This window comes from Brachyistius frenatus, unplaced genomic scaffold (assembly GCF_029030835.1).
Source record: "Brachyistius frenatus isolate BFR_SWC_R1_liver_20210118 unplaced genomic scaffold, ASM2903083v1 Contig_45, whole genome shotgun sequence".
NCBI lineage: Eukaryota > Metazoa > Chordata > Actinopteri > Embiotocidae > Brachyistius > Brachyistius frenatus.
In genome coordinates this window covers 2,081,599-2,101,607 of record NW_027210644.1, presented here as the reverse complement: position 1 = coordinate 2,101,607, position 20,009 = coordinate 2,081,599, and the positions used below count along the sequence as shown (strand labels likewise).

The 20,009-nt window shown below is 39.5% G+C and overlaps 1 protein-coding gene across 1 annotated transcript in view; it reads right to left on the bottom strand.

Annotated features, from left to right (window-relative positions):
- LOC138623620 (receptor-type tyrosine-protein phosphatase gamma-like) overlaps positions 1–20,009 on the bottom strand; it is a 379,070-nt gene that overhangs the window by 30,484 nt on the left and 328,577 nt on the right. The window contains exons 13-14 of the mRNA XM_069703240.1: positions 11,948–12,101; positions 1,756–1,847 (exon numbers count right to left, since the gene is read on the bottom strand). Of these exons, the coding sequence (XP_069559341.1) occupies positions 1,756–1,847; positions 11,948–12,101 (246 nt within the window). The remainder of the gene's footprint in view (positions 1–1,755; positions 1,848–11,947; positions 12,102–20,009) is intronic.

Here is a 20,009-nt window from a genome sequence, read left to right as displayed (position 1 = left end):
CAGTATAAATGAATGGAATACGGACAAACTCCCAGGTCAAGTTGAAGTTCTACTCTTCATTGTTATCTTTCCTAAATAGGCAGCTTTAGGATATGGATCTGCCTGTCCTCAAAATAGCAAATGACACTAATGTAACACGTGTGTGTATGTTTGTGTGTGTGTGTTTGTGTGTGTATGTGTGTACTGAGGGATCCGTTCTGTAGTAAATGGCTGATGCCTTCAGGTTTTAAATCCAGCAGAAGGTTATAAAGAGGATTATGGGATGTGTAAGGCTCTTGGTCTGAGCTTATAGAAACAATTAACACTACTAACATATGTTCTTACATCACATCCCTGTCTGCTCTTTCAGCCTCCAAATGTCTGTGAGGGTATACCTGACTCTTCTTGCAGTTATCATAGTGAAATTAATTTTGGATCCATAGGGGGCACTGATGGAGCCGGAATTGTTCCGGCAGGAGGATGACAGGGACAATGGCTCAGTGGCATACTCCCTTTTTTTGTCAAAGCTGGACTCTGCCAGGCTGGGCACACTGGCCCTGGTGTGAATTAAGGTTTTTGGAATCAGACAGGGCCTATTGAAAAGAGACCTTTCACAATGGGCCCCACAAGCTTTTAATTTATTTGACGTATCTGGATCCAAATCCTGGACCTAAGGACCAGAGCTGGAGCAGCTAAAGAGCAGTGTGTGTGTGTGTGTGTGTGTGTGTGTGTATGAGAGTGAGCGAGTGTTTGTAATTGGTGAACTAGACACAGTCTCTCTGTCTCTCTCGCTCGTACACAAAATTACTCTAAAAATGACTTTTTATTGTCACACAGCAGGTTGTGGTTACAGATGATATTTTCTGATTGAAGGCAGTTTGAACTGTTTAATCCAAAAATCTGCCAACATCATTTTTTTTTTCTGTACTTTGTCCTACCTTCAGAGTAAAACACAAATCAGCATAAACATAAAAAATAAAAAAAAAACATCTTTGGATGGGATGTTTCACAGATATTTGAACACGACTGAGAAGCTTGTTTCTCTTTATTCACACAAAGCTGTCAGTAATCTACAGGAAAAGGGTGGAGTGATGGCTATGTGCTCACAGTGAGTTTTAAGGTGATGGTATTGCATGTAAAGACACTCATAAGTTCATGTGTTATATATACCTACACTACATTAAGAAAAGATCATGTTTTGTTGTTGCGGATGGTGGGAAATAATTATGTATAAACACATGTTAGCTCACAGAGATGTAGAACATCTGAGATGATACCAGAGAAAGAGAGAGTGGACATGTCCTGGACCCTTTTCGGGGAAAACCATGAGGTCCAGTTATGGGGTGGTGCTCATGAAGATAATATCCTGCAATCTACCTGCATCACTATGTTTTTATCTACTTTCATTTACATTTTCATTCATGCATCCAGTTTGGATTGTTGCTGCTCATACAGGCTGTTTGGTCATTGGAAGTTGAGACAAGCAGGGTCTTCAGTCTGCATTATGACCTTGGACCTCTGCTGTAAGAATAGCCCTCACCTGGCCCCTCACAGAGTGGACGACTGAGACACAGTTGATGGATGGAAATTCATACTGTGCTACTAACACAGCTCGGGGTTCAGTGCCTTACTGCAGGGCTCATCAACAGATGACTTTCAGTGTGAAATGAAAGGAAAATGAGACAAAAACAGCTGTCTGAAATCTCTTGCCCTGGTAAAGTATAGTAGGACCGGGCTGTTTTGCATGGGGTGATAAATGTGAAAGGTGGTTGTTACCTGGGATTGGGATGACAGGGATCGTCTCATTGGGCACCACCCTGGGTGAACTGCTGTCTTCCACATAGAAATGTGCTGTCTGGAAACAACGCCTGACAGGAAAAGAGAGATCACATTTCAACACAATGTTTTATAAACTGGTTAAAGTCTCACATGAGTGACAGAAACTTCGCTGTGACAACTGAAAAACTCTTATCCAGCATAATAAATGTTAATATGGGTTTCATTTTTCTTGATCTACAAGTTACCACTGTGATAAGTTATTTGCAACTGGAATATTTCATTTCATTGTCATGCTGATAACACACACAAATATACTGTACTGCTTCATCTGCTAGCAACTCCACTATCCGCTGTCAACTAAGGAGCAGCACCATAATTAGATCTGGATCCTTTTGATGTTTGATGCACAAATAGATAGAGAAAAGGATAGAATGCAATGCAATAAATCCAGAGACAGAGAGCAAGAAAGAGCTGGAGACAAGCTACATTCACATCTAACTGTCTAATGGCTTTTGACAAAACTGTTATTCACAAAAAATAAGTGTGTCGATGAGATTTCCCCCAAAAAATGTCTGTGTTTATGTGATCACATTTACTCCCAATGGGAAGTATACAAAAAAGCCTTTAACTAATGACTAAACAAGTTATCAGAATCAACCTGGGGGGAGGTCTTAGGATTTCAATAAGGATCACCAAAATCAGCTTGTGTGTCTTAAAATGGTAGTACTGTCCTCTAAACCTCAGCATACTTTTAGAATGATGAGGGTATTACTTTGAAACCATTCTAGTATCTTTATCCAAGTGAAATCCCGAATATGGATTGATGCATGTTCAAATTATGTTAGATCTGAGCAGAATAAAACTGAGCGGAAATGGCAGAAATAAGTGTTTTCTCTTGACTAAGGTAGAAAATGTGTTCCATGGATAAGACAAGATGAGAAAAAAGAAGAGGAAAAGACTGCCCTCACCACATCAGTCATTGGTTTTCACTTAAAACAACCTGGGAATCTGCTTTTCTGACACAAAACGTCTTGTGGTTGAGTGAGTAGTGACTGTTGTCTGTTAGGGAGAGCAGCACAATGACTGTGATGTTGTGAGAGCACCATAACACCTTGAAGGGAGGAGACTTGGGTGGAGGTTTTCTGGGTACTTTGACTGAATCCTGCTGCCCTTCTGTCCCCTACCAACAGTTCCTGCTTTTCTTTTTTTTTCTTTCTTTTTTTTTTAACCACAGTTCTTTCTTAACCTGAACCACACAGATGGAGGATCAGAAAATACTGTCATCAATCACAGGACTTGGTTCAGGAAGCACTATGTTCTGTTATTTATGAGGTATTAGGTATTGTTGGGCATATAATGCTGCCCATAGCAACAGCCCAGCATCAAGTAACACTCCAGATCATGAGCCACAGCTCCCGGCTGAAGTGTTGTAAAGCCTGATAGCTGTGGGTAAAAAAGATCTTCTGAACCTTTCAGTCCTGCAGCACGAGTCGATTGCTGTACCTGCTGCTCTGACCTGCCAGGGTGAATAGGGTGGCTGTTTTTGTCTATTATAGCCAGTATCTTGCTCCGTATTCGCTTCTCCACCACTGCCCTCAGTGAGCCCAGACTCCTGTCAAGGACTGAGCCAGTTGTTATAACTAATCTGCACAGCCGCCTAGTGTTTTAATCTAAAAACCCATATTGGTGGTTTATCCCTCCACTCTCAAGTTCTAGGACATGTTCCACATAGAAAGTGTTATAAATCAGTGTTGAAAAACAAATAACCCTTTTTTTATAATGGTTTAGGGAATGATCCCAGATTGGTTAAGATTAGTACTCTGTTAAGAAGAACTTAATCGTTATGGTTAAACAAATGATCACATGGTTAACATTACAAAGTGTTTGTAGATAAATGAAGTTAACTACTGGTTTGAAATGGGAAAAAAACTGCAGCCTTCAAATCCATTGCTTTGTTAACCCATCCCCTCACTACACAGACTCTGTGGCTCTAGGAGCTCGGGGTGGCACAAATGCCATAAAGACTGAACATAATATTATTTTCACTTCTGCGCAAACCTCAGACAAACGGACAGCAGCTCTTCCGAGTTGACCTCCTGATAAAAAGAAATGTCCTTAAAATGAAAAGTCCAATTTTCCAGAGCAACACTTCAATACAAAAGTGGCGTACTGCTTGAACCTAGCTCCGTTCAACTTTAGCTCTTAATCCAAACGAAGACTGGCGGGTCTGTCCTCTCTCTTTAGGTGCTGCAGTTCTCCTTTTATCCAGAGCAAGTACTCTATTCCGTACTGACATTTTTACACTCAGCATTCATTGAAAACACAAACTATCTATGAAATTGGATTTTTGAAACACAAATTAATCATTACTTACACAAATATTCTGTATCATAGCAACCAAAGCGTCTCAACGGAAAAAAAAAAAAAAAAAAAGCTGGGCCTCCAAAGCACTCCCAGCTGGGTGTTTTAAGCTGGGGAAAAAATGCTTTGGTGGACACAGGGCCTAACTGTCACCTGACTTCTTTTGTTCAAGTCCCTTGCACGTAAACATACAATATATCGCTTCAGGATATTTGTTGAAATGACTGATGTTGTTTTACATGCCCACCAGAGGTAACTATGGTGTGTGTAACTATAATAATTATGGATTGTGATAAGCTGCTCCTCTTTTGCAGGAGAAATATCATGTTTGTTCATCAGCATTCACTATTACACACCTCAACCTCAACAAAAACATACAGACCAATAAATCCAGAACCAAAAGAGTTGCTGAGAAAGAAACTACACATTTTGTGAGAACTGAGGAGAAAACACCACTTATGACATTATCATAAACTACATATTAGCAGTGAAACAGCAGCGATTTCACAATTAGCAGAGACTCAGAAACATTTATGAAACTCTGTTTCCTATTCCTTCTTGGGAGTTTACATGTACATCAGTTGATAGCAGCATTCACTCACAGGCCTATGTGTTTGTGTTCCTTCTGACTGTTTTTTGACCACTAGCAATACACTGAACTGCTATGACAAGATTAAAGACTCACATTTGGCTTGTGGTGCATTCAATAACAAAATAAAGAAACTCAAATTACTAATAATGTGTGCCACCATCAAGCCTCTGCCTTTTCCTTATCATCTACCACGACAACTTCCTGTGACAATAACAGTCACTTAACACCTTCTGCATCTATGCATGCATGTATGTGTGTGTGTGTGTGTGTGTGTGTGTGTGTGTGTGTGTGTGTGTGTGTGTGTGTGTGTGTGTGTGTGTGTGTGTGTGTGTGTGTGTGTGTCCCCAGACCCTCCCTACCTGTATTTGATACAGAGCAGAGAGCAGAGCGCGTTCATCCTGGTGAGCCAGCACAAGAGAGCGAGCAGACGGCCTGCCGCATGCTGCTGATATGAACTGAGACCGAGTGAGCAGAGACGGGGAACAGAAGGAGGGAAGACAGCAGGAGGGAGGACGGCTTTCCTAACAAGGCATGAAAGGGGTTGTCCCCTCTGTGTGACACCAACACACCAACACACACAGGTCAATCCCATGCCGCTTCCTGGTGTAAGACAGCTGGTGTCATGATGCATTCACTCACATTGTGAAAAGTTGAGACAGTCATGCTGTGGTTTGAAGAAATTATTTGCAGGCCTAGTGCACGTCACAGTTCTTCATTTTGTTTACTTCTGCTCGACTTTTTTTTTTTTTTTTTTTACACTTGGGATTCAGAAGTATGTGCTGATATCATTATTTATCATAACTACAAACTTTTTAATTGTTTTAATTTCTCTTTTAATTTAATCTATAATTCCTCGTGAATGCATAATGCCACATCCATGCTTAAAAATACAGAAGCCTATATCACAAATATTATTAATCAAGCCAAATTGATTATTTGACCAAATGCGAGCAGTTGTCACTATTCTACGTGACAGATATAACTGTGCTTATGAAGACCTAAAATTCAAAAGATAATAATAAGGTAATAAGAAATAAGGAACAACATTAAGAATCTATCAGAATTCATCAGTTTTCCAAACATTAGACTCAAACCAAAGTAGCTAAGTTAAAGAGGAAGTGTTCTTTATTTTCATGTTTGTGCAGCAGAAAACAGATGCTGACACATTTCTTTAAACTTAGAAATGCATCAAGTACATTTTATGAATATATTCATAGATGTATTACTGGGTTAGTATATATGTAACTCAGTTAAGGAAAATAAAATATCTGTTAGATGCCTAATGTAACTACAGTTTCAGAAGGTGCCCCAAAACAAGGTGACCTGATGACAAGACCATCTAGTGAGCATGATAATTATGTGTCAGGAGACATTATTACAAAGTACATTTGCACAAAGAGAAGGGGTGGGTGGAAAAAGGTGATTCAGAAAAATATTACAATTATTTTTGTGCTAATTTTAGGCATGAACATTATTTTGGTGGAATGAAAAAGGATGAATGAAAAAAAAAAAAAAAAACAAAAAAAACAGTTATGAAGGTCTTATTTCCCTCTTTCCCATAGCTCCTGAATGCAGCCAAACAACTGATTAGGTAATGTGGGTGGCACCAACTGCTGCTTGAGGGCCAATAGGGCTGCAGTGAGGGTGGAGTCTGCGTGGAACATGAGGTTGTGACCTGAGCTTTGCTCCACAATAGGATTAAATATCCCAACACACCCCTAGCACCTGCTGCCAGGCTCTCTCTCCCTCCCTCTCTTTCTCTGTGTGTGTGTGTGTGTGTGTGTGTGTGTGCATGCGTGCGTGTGTGTGTGTGTGAGAGAGAGAGAGGATAAGTGAGTTATGCACAATTTCTCAACTTGTACCCTAGCGAGTGCATACCGGCCTAAACAGAGATCATGCGATATGAAAATGCACGAAACAATAACCGCGTATGATACTGTGTCGATGTTGCTTGCCATCATTTCTTGCCTTTCTGTACATGGCACTGATGACTAGCTAAGCGTTTCCAATTTCAATGTAGGACCACACTGCTGTTTTCAAACTTAATCTCCATCTAAGGTATTTTGTTATTATATAAAGTATATTCCGTTAGGGAGAAGAAAAACATATCTGCAGCACCCCCAACATTAACACACACGAGCAAGGTTCTATCTTTCTGGAGAGAAATGAAGCACATAAGTAATATATTTATGCGGAGGCCAAGCCTTAAGAATCATTTAAAAGTTGATGTTTTCTCTTGTGGTTTTCACTTCTAACAATGTAAAGGAAAGGTTATTCAACTGCAGAAAGAGAATGCAAATGTTGTGCCTTATAAAGGAGGCTACTACCTGTTCTGCATCATATGTGGGTTTTCCCATGCAGACTCTGATTTACTTTTCGACAGCAGATCCTCTAGTCAGACTTGACAAACATGTATTCATAAATACTGACTTTGAATATTTTGAGTTATCAAAGAATAGTGGATGTGGTCCATATAGCCACTGAAGTAAGTTATTTGGTGTGGTTGGTTCCTTTCAGACAATCAGTCGACTAGGCTGAAAGCCAGTCTAATCCAGTCTGACAACCTGAACCATGGTCAGCTCACCATGAGGTTCCTTCATGAGCTGCTTAAGGTGGTTTATATTCTTGGAGGGAACTTTAGACATACACTATAAATCTGTTTGCAAATTTAAAACCAAGGTGACCAAAGATAATCAGACATAAAACACAGACATAAAGATGGAAGCTGGTACCATAATATTATGACAGTGTGTGTTTGAAAATCAGTCTTTACCGTATCTAATCTTGTATCCATAAACACACTTTTAAACCTCAGCTAGAAAGAAGGTGATTAACCTTGACACCTCTTGCTCAGACAAACAAACTCACATTTGTTCGCTGTCCTGGCTCCTAAATGGTGGAATGAGCTCCCCAATGACACCAGGACAGCAGAAAGTCTGTACATCTTCCGCCGCAAACTAAAAACACACCTCTTCCGACTTTACCTTGAACAGTAGAACTTTAGTAGCACTTAAAATGGCACTTACTGATAGCACTTTGTAGTTTGGCTTTCTTGAAGAAACTGTATTTTCTTGATTCTTGTTGTTCAGAGTCTGTACCCTCATGGTTGAAATGCACTTATTGTAAGTCGCTTTGGATAAAAGCTTCAGCTAAATGAAATGTAATTTAATGTAATGTAAGAGAGGCTGCATATGAATGATATGTAAAAACAGGTCATTTTACAGTAGGTGTTTGAACAGAGAACTGGTGCCATCCTTTTTCTGGGGTGACCAGTCTAATTCATATTGTACACTTTTCAGCATGCCGCAGTTAAGGGTCCTTCCCGTGATTTTGGTGCATGTCAGATGTCATACTGCTGCATCTCTATGTGGTGGTTTTGGGAGTCAGGATATTTTATACCAGACAACATTGAGGATTGGCACACCTGGTATTATCAATCCGTCCTGGGTGATTGGATCACAAATGGCCAGATTTATGCCGTCAGTGCACACCTTGCATTATCTAGCATCTCCACATGCATCTAGAGTGACCACTAGTCGTCAATACATACAAAGTACATCATGGAAATATACAAGTAAATAGGTGCCTGAACATGTGCAGAAACCAGAGGAAAGTAGTTGAAGCAACAGGCACTTAACAAAATTAAACATTATTGAGCAGTCAGCCTCAATTTAATACTCAATTTATTCCAAATTTATGACGTATTTCACAATTGCAAATATCTGAACACAGTTCAGTTCTGTTGCTGTGGATAAATGGACTGTGCGGGGGGCGGCGGCTCATCCACAGCTCTGGGTCAGATGTGACTCGCAAATTACACTAAAGAAATGGGAGGGGAAAAAAATAAACAAAAAAATAAAACAAAAGAAGAACAGATAGACATTTTAAGATGTAAGGACTGTTTAATTGAAAGGAGAAAGCAAATCCAAAACTTACGAGCCTGCTCTAAAGTGATGGTAACATGTAGAAGCACAGAGTCAGATATAAACACAGGAACAAGGCACAGAGCTCTGCATTTATTTGAACTGCTCATTCAGAGGATGTCAGTTGAGTAGGCGGTCTTCGATTGTGACCCGGGACGCACAGCGTAAACACAGCTAAAAGTATGTGGCCACTTATGATCCAATTACGCTGGGACAGGTTAGAGCAGATTTTTATGACAGATGTGCACACAGTCATTGTGAAATCAGAGGCTGAATTATGAGTTTCTGCTAACAAATGCAAAAGTTGAAAGTTTGTTTAGATAAACTATTGTGTCAATGTCATTTTACGTGATTAATTTCAGTTACTTATGTATATATTAAATGTTATTATGTGTAACGTAATTTCCGTCAGCAAAAAGCAATCAATCTTCAAAAGCTAAATTAATATCTTTCTTTGAGAGCTAGATTGTGAGATATTCACATCCTACCTGGACTTTGTTTTGTCTCTCCCTTTAATGGAAATTATTTCTGAAAAGACACATTTAGTTAAATCTTGAGGGCAATTTGAATACCTAAAAGCCTATTAACAGTGCTAAATATTATCTTGCAAACTTGTTTTCTATTTAAAACAGACCTCCCCAAAGGTTTCAGGTAATACCCATTGTGTTTCTTATCATTTCATTGAACTTTAATTAACGCAACAAAAGATTTGGCATCCCCTGACACTATCGCTCAGAGGACAAATTCACTCTAAACAACTCCCAGTGCCTGGCATGAGGTTGTGCAGTGGTTGTGCTGCATAATTGAAGAATGGATTGAATCAGCTTATTTAAAGGGAGCAGGCTCTAATTTATACATTAGTATAGATCCCAACCTGTATTTTTAGTCCAATAATAATCCTGTATTTACACATTCCACTAGAAAGATGGTAAAAATGGAGCTTTAACTGGAAAATACAATACATTTCAGTTTGCGATCTTAAGAGCTTGCTATACATATGGATGTCACCTATAAAATGGTTTAAAAAGGATGGAGACATCCCTGGGGAGCCCTGGAAGTTTTTTTTTAGTTGATTGATTTTTCTGCATTATCCCTGTATTATACTTTCCGCATTTGGGAGCAATTGGTGGTGGTGGTGGTGGGGTGGGAGGTGGGGGCGCTTGGGTCTTTGTGAGGTAAATTTTGTCATCAGGGGGTGTACACGAGATGGATTAAATCAGTGTACCTCCAATTTGTTGTGTATCACGCATTATCTATACCTGCCTTATCCTGAACAGGGTGAACAGACCTTTGGGTGAAGGTAGAGTGCACTCTGGACAGGTTGCAAGTCCATCACAGGACCAACACAGAAAGACAGACAGGAACAATTCATGGTCACATGAAAACTGTGGGGAAATGTAGAATCGTCAATGAACCTAATCCAGAGTAACTGGAAAAACCTCATGCAGGTAAAGAAAGGTCCATACAGAAAGGTCCTAGCCCCAGCCCAGGTTAGAACTTTCTTGCTGCGAGGCGACAGTGCAAACCACTGCACTGCCGTGCTGCTCTAATGGTGTACCACCACAGTATAAGGGCATTGCCATTTTCAACATGGTTTTCAAAACAAGTGAACTGTTTTCATGAACAAAATTCTTGCTTCGAACATAAGGAACATAAGCATTCCTTATTGTATAGTCTTAATTAAAAGAATAGGTTTTCTAATTAGTGCAAACCAAAAATACAGCTTTGTTGTTTCTGAATAAAAATGCCCACATTAAAGACAAAAAAAGTCATCAACATTAAGGCAGCATAAACTTTGTTGACGTGTCTGCCAAACTTTCCCACTCCGGAGTGATGCAGTGCAGTCACAGTTAGCTAACTTTTAGTAGCTCTTGAGATCCATATGTTTGGAGTAAGACCTATGAAGATTGTTTATTACAGTTCTTTGACAATTCCTGGTCGTGTGTGTTCACAAAGTCAGGGAATTACCGCGCTGCTAAAGGCGATATCGTAGCGTGGCTTAAGTGCTTTATCATAAGGTGAAATCCGGTGTCTTTAACAACTGCTAACAACTATTTAAACTCTGCGGGGAGAAGGAGTTGGACTTTCCAACCCAACTCTCCTTGCTCTGTGATGGAACACACTGAGGTAATGACTTCTTAAATGGTTCATCATATTGGAAGTATTACCACTAGCAGGAGCACCACGTGTTGCACAGTGCTCTCACAGTCGCCATTTAATCCACACATTTTTTTTAATCATCATTGGCAACACTAAATCTGTCATGCGCCCACAACAGACTGAAATGATGCTGGCTTATGATATCACTGGGTTATTGCAAGTATTTTTTTTTTCTGCACTTGCCTCATTGCCTATTTCAAATGAACTGAAAAATATAGACATTCCCTGAACCATGATGAGCAAACTGAAAGGGATGGAATTTTTACTTGAACCCTTCCACCCCTATTGTAAAGTTAGACTGTATGCACACAGTAGTGAATCGACTAAAAACATGAAGATCAGTTCATCCTGTAGTTTCATGACAGCTTGATTATCTCTGTTTTTAATATCATAGTAGCAAGTATACTAACACAGCAAAACCACATATCAATGCCATTTGAAATATTTTTTGGTCTAGTTTATGTTGTCATTAGCTGCACTAAAGATCCCCTTTTTGAACTGTGCAAATCAGGTCAGTACACCTTATTTGTTTGCTACATAAAATTACCTCAGTGTAGCAGCAATGATGAGCTAACTGAGGTACTCATACAGCTATTCTAACTGGTCCTGATCACAAATCAACAGCTATCTTTTCATATGAACACCCTCAGTAATGTTATATAATTAGTCACCATTATGAAGAATCACTAACATCAGCAGTTACCAGCTGTTAACTCAGCAGTCTAGAACATTGTGAGTTCAGGATTGAACTTCATTCCTTTACTTACCAAGGGCTGTCTCCAGTGGTGGAAAGCAACACCAGTGTTAGATCTTGTTTTATTTCTATTTAGCCAAGAGATTTAGCCATTATTCTCAATCAGCCATCAGACTCAATAACAACTGGTAGTAAATCAAAACATTATGAGGTGCCAGTAAATACGCATTGTCCATAAAATACAGAGTAGTAAATTAGCTAATAGTGGGGGAATTCAGGGTTGGCCTCAGAATTCCATTAAATGTTTGTGTTTGTGAGCAGCCAAACTCTCACACTAATATCACTAGTTTTCCTCATCCCGTCTGCAAACAAATGCAACACGTCTCACCCACCTGTCTGGTCTCTCGGTGACCGCCTGCTCAAAAGATTGTTGATAAGTGAGTGTGCAGTTGTACCTACCTCCAGTAGACAAGCACAGCCAGCAGCAGGACGAGGCACAGAAAGGTCAGAGCTGAGACCACCACCAAAGGTACAAGCCACTCCACACGGCCCAGCCCTGCCCCAGACCCAGGCCTCGCGTGGTTGGTCAGGTTGGTAACCGTGTTAGGACGGTCTGGAAGAAAAGGTTAAGGAAATGAATGAGCAAAAGAACCGAAATCCACTGCCAGAGGCCACAGGGGAGAAGCAGAAGGAGGATTTGACTGAAAAGAAGGCAATTGTGGCGCATGCTCATGCGGCGACAGTCGGCAAGTCACATCTGGCTTTGTGTTTGTTAGCTTGTTTGGTTATTAAAACTAAATGCAATTGGCTGAGAGATCAATGTGTGAGAAAAAAGTAATGAGTTGACTTGTTATACTGTTCTGTTGCCAGATTCTAACGCAAAACAAGAAGCATAAAGTTAACAGCTTTGTTTTTACCATGGATGGCATTCCACTTTGTGGAAACTCTGAAAGAGTCGCCAAACGTAATGCCCCTTCAATACAGTGGAGATTTTCCATATTAAGCCAAAGACTGTTATAAAATGCATAATTTGCAAGCTCATTTATGATTTCAGCATTAACTGAGAGATGTTTGTTTTACCGTTTTTTACTGAAACTTGGCTTTCAGACAGATTTGGACACAGAAGTAGCCAATTGACAGGTGTGATGCACCCGTGTGCTTCGACTGAGATGCTGGTGTGAATGGCATTTCTTGTAAACGTGATTCAAAGACATTGCAAACCATTTTTTGTCTGAGAAAGACTGTACACTAAAGATGTTAAAATGTCGTCAGTCATATACATCCACGAGTGCAAACAAGGATAAAGCTTTGGGGTCTACGCTGCACTCTATTTCTCCCGACTCTCCAATTTTAGTCCTTGGTGAATTTAATCACTGTTCTCTGATTAAGACTTTGATAAACTTTCACCTGTAGGTCACACGCCCGACCAGACACAACAAGATACCGGACCTGTGTTACAGTTTTGTCAAAAGAGTATAGGCTCTTTGCTTTCCCCTGCTGGACATGGCGGACTTCAACTGCGTTATAGAAGCACTGCCCTAATTAGATCGTGAAAGTGCGCTCTAATAGTGGGTGACTAATTGGTGTTATTGAATAGAAAGAGCATGCATTTCAGATGAGCAACCTATCAGAATTGAACATGATGAGAAGGGAAGTGAAACTTGAAATGAGGACAGCAAAGAAAAGTTACAAAGAAAAGATAGAAAGGGAATTGGGGAACAACAACTTAGGTTCTGCCTGTGACGAATGAACATGTTTGTTTTTTTTAACTGGCAAAACGAGCAATAGGACCTCTGATGTTGAACTACAAAGTTTCAGATGTGACAAACAGCTTGCATTAAAGTTCAGTATGTTTTACCCGAGGCAAAACACCCTTAATTTCAGGGATATCATTCAGGAACAAAAAAAACAACTGACAACATGACAGTGATCTCACTCCTTTTGTTGAACTTGCTGTGATTAATATGTTTAAACACTTCAGAGCAATAAAAGGCTGCAGGCCTGACAATATAGACAGCCACATAAAGGACCACAAGTCTCATTAAAATACAAATAAAGTATTTCAAGCAATATACTAAATTACAAAGTAATTCATTATTTGACATTGTAAAGGGCAATAAAAATAATATATTATAAAAATAATTTACAAATGAGATGAAACAAGCTCTCTGACTGGGTATTACCATGGCATGTCATATTTATGCCATGGATGTGGTAAAGGAATAATTGCTGTTTGAAACACTATAATGGAAGAAACAGTGTTAAACAACACATGGAATAGCACAGTAAATGTCATAATTGCTTTGGCTGGCTATATGTTAATAGTAATATTGACTCTGACCAATCAGTGAACCTTTTACTTTCTATGGTTAATTTGCATTGCTTTACATTGTTTTACCAGTGCAAGGCCTGAGTGTTACAGGACGGCTAAAGGGAGAAGATAAAAGGAGAAACATAATGGCTAAGCAAATTGAATAGGAAAAGGAAAAGAGTGATGGAATTGAAATGCAAATTATAAAGGAAATTGTCCTTTTAAATTCCTGATTAACATCTGTAGTCCTAATTACATTTTTAAATCTAGTTTTTTATTTCTCTTTTTAAACTGGTTTTCATATTTTAAATTCCTTATTTATTTATGCTTTTATTAATCTATTTTTAAATGATAAAGTTATTGACTGTTTTATGTTGTTTTTGTCAATTAATTTTTAATTTGGAACTATTTATTGATGGGTTAATAATGTCTTGTATAATTTAAATTATTTGTATAATTCCTCTTATTATTGCCCTTGAAATAACACATTATTAATTACTTTGTAAATTAGTCTATCGGTTGCTAAATTAATTTGCAAATACAATCATCAATGCCCAAATTACTTTATTACTATTTCTGTGACACTTGCAGAGCAATTGGGTCCTTTCATTCATTAAATGTTCTAGCTCTCCCCAATCAACAGGGAGGCCAAACATTTGGAAACAGTCTACAGTTATCCCTGTGGCCAAACACAATTACACCCAAGTGCTGGTTTCAGGTGTAGCGGACAGATCATCTTTAGCTCATATACCAGTGCCAGGTCATCCTGGGTAAGTACACAACTTTTATGGACAGAACCAGAACGGGACACCTCCCCGGTAAAAAATAAAAAGAGATAAAAACTCCCCAAAGCGAAAGACACCAAAAGACAGGACCTAAAAATCCACATGCCCACATCGGACTGATCCCCTGCTGTCATCCACCCACTTGTCTAATCTCTAGGTCACCACCAGCTCAGAAATAGTTGAGAAGTGAGTATATGCAGGACCTCACTATTGCCCAACAACTTAGGACACTGGACTACAACAACAACTTTGGAAGAGACCACCTGAAATTCAACGCCACGAAACTGAACGTACAAATCATCCACAGCCTTCATCACATTGGAACAAAGGCTCTCCCTGATGGCAAAGTCATCACTAAGTAGGCACAATCTTCTCTGGATTGTTGTGATTTGGGGTGATGTTAGAAAACTTACTCAATTCTTAACTTCATCCATAAATAGCCTATGTTTCATTTCCCCCTGTTATAAGCAATATGTACAAACACTCATTAATTCTCACTACCATGTCCTTTCTGAACTTAGGCCTGGTTGCATACATTTTATTGTACTTATTCATGTTGTAATATTGCTGATCCCCTCAATGTACCTAGGGAGGCCTTTTGTATTTTATCACCTTGTGTCTATGTCTTGCTGCAAAACCCAATAGTCCTCCAAGAACAAATAAAGTTGAACGCTGAAAGTTAAGGTGAAGATGAAACGACTTGGGTAAAGAAGAGAAGGATCAAATGTTCTGGCTTATATATATATATATATATTTGCCTTCACATTACAAGGCAAATAGATAAAAGGCTGCACCACTTATCTCACATTGTGAAACCAATTTCATTGAAAAGGCAGGAAGACAAATTCAAAAGATATTTTAAAGTATAAATACATCCGTCTAAAAGCTCCATGAGATCCAGTAAATTGTTCACAATGATCACTCTAATATTCAGTTCCGCTGATGAACAGTAACAATAACTCTTTTACTGCACAGACTGAGGTGTGCCAAAAGAAGCAACCAGTGCAGTCCAAAAACATTATGATGCAGTCATTTTCAGAAAGCTTAACAGAAGATGTTGCCCTCTGAGTCCACTTATTAAAATATATTGCACAGCACAGTACCTTGAGTTTGTCTTAACACATATCTATCCTAATTAAGATCTGATAATAACAGTATAATAGTAACTGAGACAAATATTTTAGTGTACAGCTCTTACCTGTTTCCTTTTGCTGTTTCAAGCAGCCATAATTTTATGGCAAACACCAAAAGCCAGTCACACAAAAGTGCGATGTGTGGTTGTTGTGGTCCCAGAAGCTGTTTACAGTGTGTCAGTGCTGGAGAGAGCCAACAATTGTGACAGGACATCTGAGAAATCTCAGCCCTTAAAACATGTAAAATCGCAAAAGACACCCCAAGACATGGCATTGCATCAATGGTACACATTTCATACGCAAGCATCTTTTCAAAGGAACAATGATAATTTTTGAAATGTCTTTTGACAGGATTAGAGTACATGGAAGGTGGATTTTTTTCAGATTTGATGGCACTAGGCTAGTAGTTTTCAGTCTGCATCCTGTCTTTAGCCACATTATCACTCCATACCTAATAATGATTCAGACCAGGTTTAAAGTAACTGAAAATTTAAGTTAAATTTGTACAGCCTTGGCTCATATCTATGCAGCTTGATAACATTTTTGTCGCCATTTAACTGTTGCTATTTTTCCTGGATGTAGCTACAGTAGCTTGCTGTAAAGGAAGAGGACATTCCCATTCTTATTCCCAGCTAGAGGTTGTTTCTCAAACCGGCTGAAACAGTGACTAATATGCACAAAGCCAGACCTAGCCAAGTCACCAAAACAATCCACGGGATTTTTAAAACTTAAAATAAATTACAAAATAAAATCTTTCTGAAAATGTCACTTTATAATACAATATGCTCTTCACTTGCTCTTCCTGTATACAAATAAAAACAAAACAGTTCACAAAGGCACCAAGAAACAGCTAACAGAAAAAAAATTGATTGATTATTTTGATTATTTTGATTTCTCAGTGTTATTTTAAATTTTTACATTGGCGGAAACAAAGTGCGACTGACAGCCATTGAAACAATGTCCTGTTTCATTTTCTGCTTATGGTCATGTTTCTGTTCAGTACCCAATGTAAACTTGATTAGAATGTGTATAATGTGGAATAAGGGCACAGCTTATTTTCTAAGCTCGGCTCATGTATCCCAGTACGGGACACACCAAGATGAGCTATCTCATGCTGGGTAAGACACAAAACAAGCACCAAAAACAGGAGTTTGTTCCTCACACTTCATCTTACTGAATATTGAGGGTCCTGCAACAACATCAAACACATCAAAATGAACACAGATCAGTACAGGCTGCCAGGCCAGTTCTCAGCTGAGCATCCTCTCTGCACTGAGCTCTGCACAGTCTGTACATTGTTTGAGGAAGTGCAGGCAGATAACTACAGCAAAAAAAAACAAAAAACACAGCTCTGGATAATTTGAGCCATTTGTTAAATCTAATTTGCTTTTCGTCCCCTTAATCACCACCACCACCACCATCACCACCTACCCAGTTCAGCTGCTGCAGCCGTGACGTTGCTGGAGCTGACGCGGGCCCCCATGGCCTTCAATCTGCAGCTTTGCCTGGAGCCGAATGCTACATCAGGCCGGGCCCCTGCACTGCACCACAGCTGGCTCGCATCACCACTAACTTGGCATCTCCTCGCTTACATCCACACACACACACACACATGCACAGACATAGACAGCGCACACAGAGAAACCCAGAGATGCTGCCTGCCTCTGTTCCCTTCTCCTCTGCTTCTGCTTTTCTCTCACGATTACGGCGGTCTGCCAAAAATAAAATAAATAAATAAATAAACCCTCGCCAGCAGCACACAAACACAGAACACGCATACAGACCCGCACACACAGCCAGTCACTATTGTGCAGCGAGATACATACATGCACTTACACACACACACACACACACACACACACACACACACACACACACACACACACACACACACACACACACACACACACACACACACACACACACACACACACATGTAACTATAAATGGAGCAGAGGCTTTTTTTTTTCTTTCTCCCCAGCAGCTGAGTCTAGCCTCCAAGCCTCATCTCCTTTTGCCATGTCTGAAAGTAGGCCAGCACTCAGATCAGAGTAAGAGGAGAGGGAGAGGCAATGAGAGGATGAGGGGGTGGAGGGGTGAGAGAAAGGGAGGGGGTGATGGGGAGAAGAAAAAAAGGGAGAGAGACTAAAAGAGGAGATGAGGAGGGTAAAGAAAACAAAATGAAAAGAAAAGAACAAGAAATGACATAACGTTTGATCAGTAGGGGTGTGTGTGTGTGTGTGTGTGTGTGTGTGTGTGTGTGTGTGTGTGTGTGTGTGTGTGTGTGTGTGTGTGTGTGTGTGTGTGTGTGTGTGTGTGTGTGTGTGTGTGTGGGAGGGGAGGTGCAGGAGCTGACAAAACACAGACAGAGAAGGATCAGATATGAGAGGAAAGAAAGAAAATATGGTGATAAACAGGAAAGGTTTCATTGTTCTGGTTCTGCAGCTTTGAAATCACAAGTCCGCATGCTGCTGACTCACAGTCCCCACTATGAGGCTGTCTGTCTGCTGCTTTAACTTTCTCCTAACCTACCACTTCTACAACGTTACCAAGGAGGATGGAAGGTTAGACGAAGTTCACAGTTCAACACAGTTCAAGATTCATCTTACATTATTACTCATCCAGTCATGTAATCATGTATTTATTTGTTGTCAGCATGTGGTTTTGCAATAAAATCTCCTTTGGCTGCATCCAAATAAGTGACTAAGATGATTTAACTGCGGATTGCACTTTGTTCTAAGTTAAAGCTGTGTGTGGGAAATTCACCGTGTACTCAGATGTCAGCCACGGTACTGAGTGAAATACCCTACTGAACAGGTTGCTAAAGTAAGTTCTAGGTTGTATAGCCTATGTTAGATATATTATTGGTACTGTATCTAGTGGAAGAAGAAGAATCATTTTATTTGCAAACACAGTACGTTACATGTTTCTACACACAGCAATATACCAGAATTAGACATCTCCATTTAACACATTGAAAAGATTGGCTGCCTAATTAAAAAAAAAACATTTTGCCATGAAAACCCACATTTTTTTTACCCAGTATCCTGTGTTATTGAATCCTGTGTCATTGATACATATGTGGCAACAGCTGGAAAACCCATGGTAAATCCAGGAAGGTCATTATTTTGATAGTGGACAGAGTGGCAGCAGCCAGTGAGGCATAAATGAGTATACATATCTCTGGTTAACAGACCTAACTCAAGATACACAGATCAAAGTCCTCTAAATTTTCAAACAACACAATATAATAAAATTCAATTAATCTCATTTGACCTATACGCTATGAAAATTGAGATTTTTTTTTTTTGAACTACTTATGCGAATGTGAGTATGGAATGTTAATTGCTCATACTCAGACATCCAATAGACCTTTTAACAGCAGACATTTGGATGAATCATTGTAGAGAAAGCACAGGTATTTTAATGATGACTTTGCCCCATTAACTTTCCCAGTAAGTCATAACAGTAAACCAACATGCACAAACTGGAATGCAGCCATCTCTGATAAGCCTGTGCTTTTCCTATAATGACAAGTAAAAATGTCTGCCTTGAAGATGGTTTATATAGAGCCAGACACAGATGTTATGAGATGAGTTTATGTCTCCCTGCCTTGAAAACTGGGAGCTTGTAGTGGTTTGTCGTTTATAGGGATTAATGTTTTCTTCAAGCATTCACTCAGCATAAAATCACTTGCCACAACATAAACTGAGCAGAATATATATGGTTAGCACTTTTACAAAGTTGTGGAACAACTTTCACGTTTTTTCCCTTTGAGTCCCTCCAGTTCAAACAGAATAAAATTTGCTAAATGTGCTCTGACAAAGAGTAAGAGAACCATTTCCGGGGAATATCAGAAGATTGCTATCGTGCATAATAATGCCTGGTCTGGAGCTTGCACTGTGTTACAAAGCACTTGAAATTGAATTGATGTCCCATGGTGTTTGCTTGACTAATGCAATATCCTGCTGCAAGTCTTGGCTGAGGGGAGGAGGAGAAGGAGTGGGAACAGGGAGGAGAAAACATTACATCTGCTCTCAGTTCCTGGTGGAACTCTCATACTCAACATCAATGAAATTCATCAGCACTTACTGCAGTAAGAACTTTGGATATACAGTAGAGGTCCCTACGCAGTGCTGTGCCAGTTCTTACACTGTATACAACACAATCAACTCTCTAATGTCCAACTCCATTTCTCTTGGCTCTACACCTACATGTATTAGTTGTCTTGGTTTTAGTTATCTCTGTGCACACTTCAGCAATGCAACACTTTAGAAAAGTAAGTTGAAGTT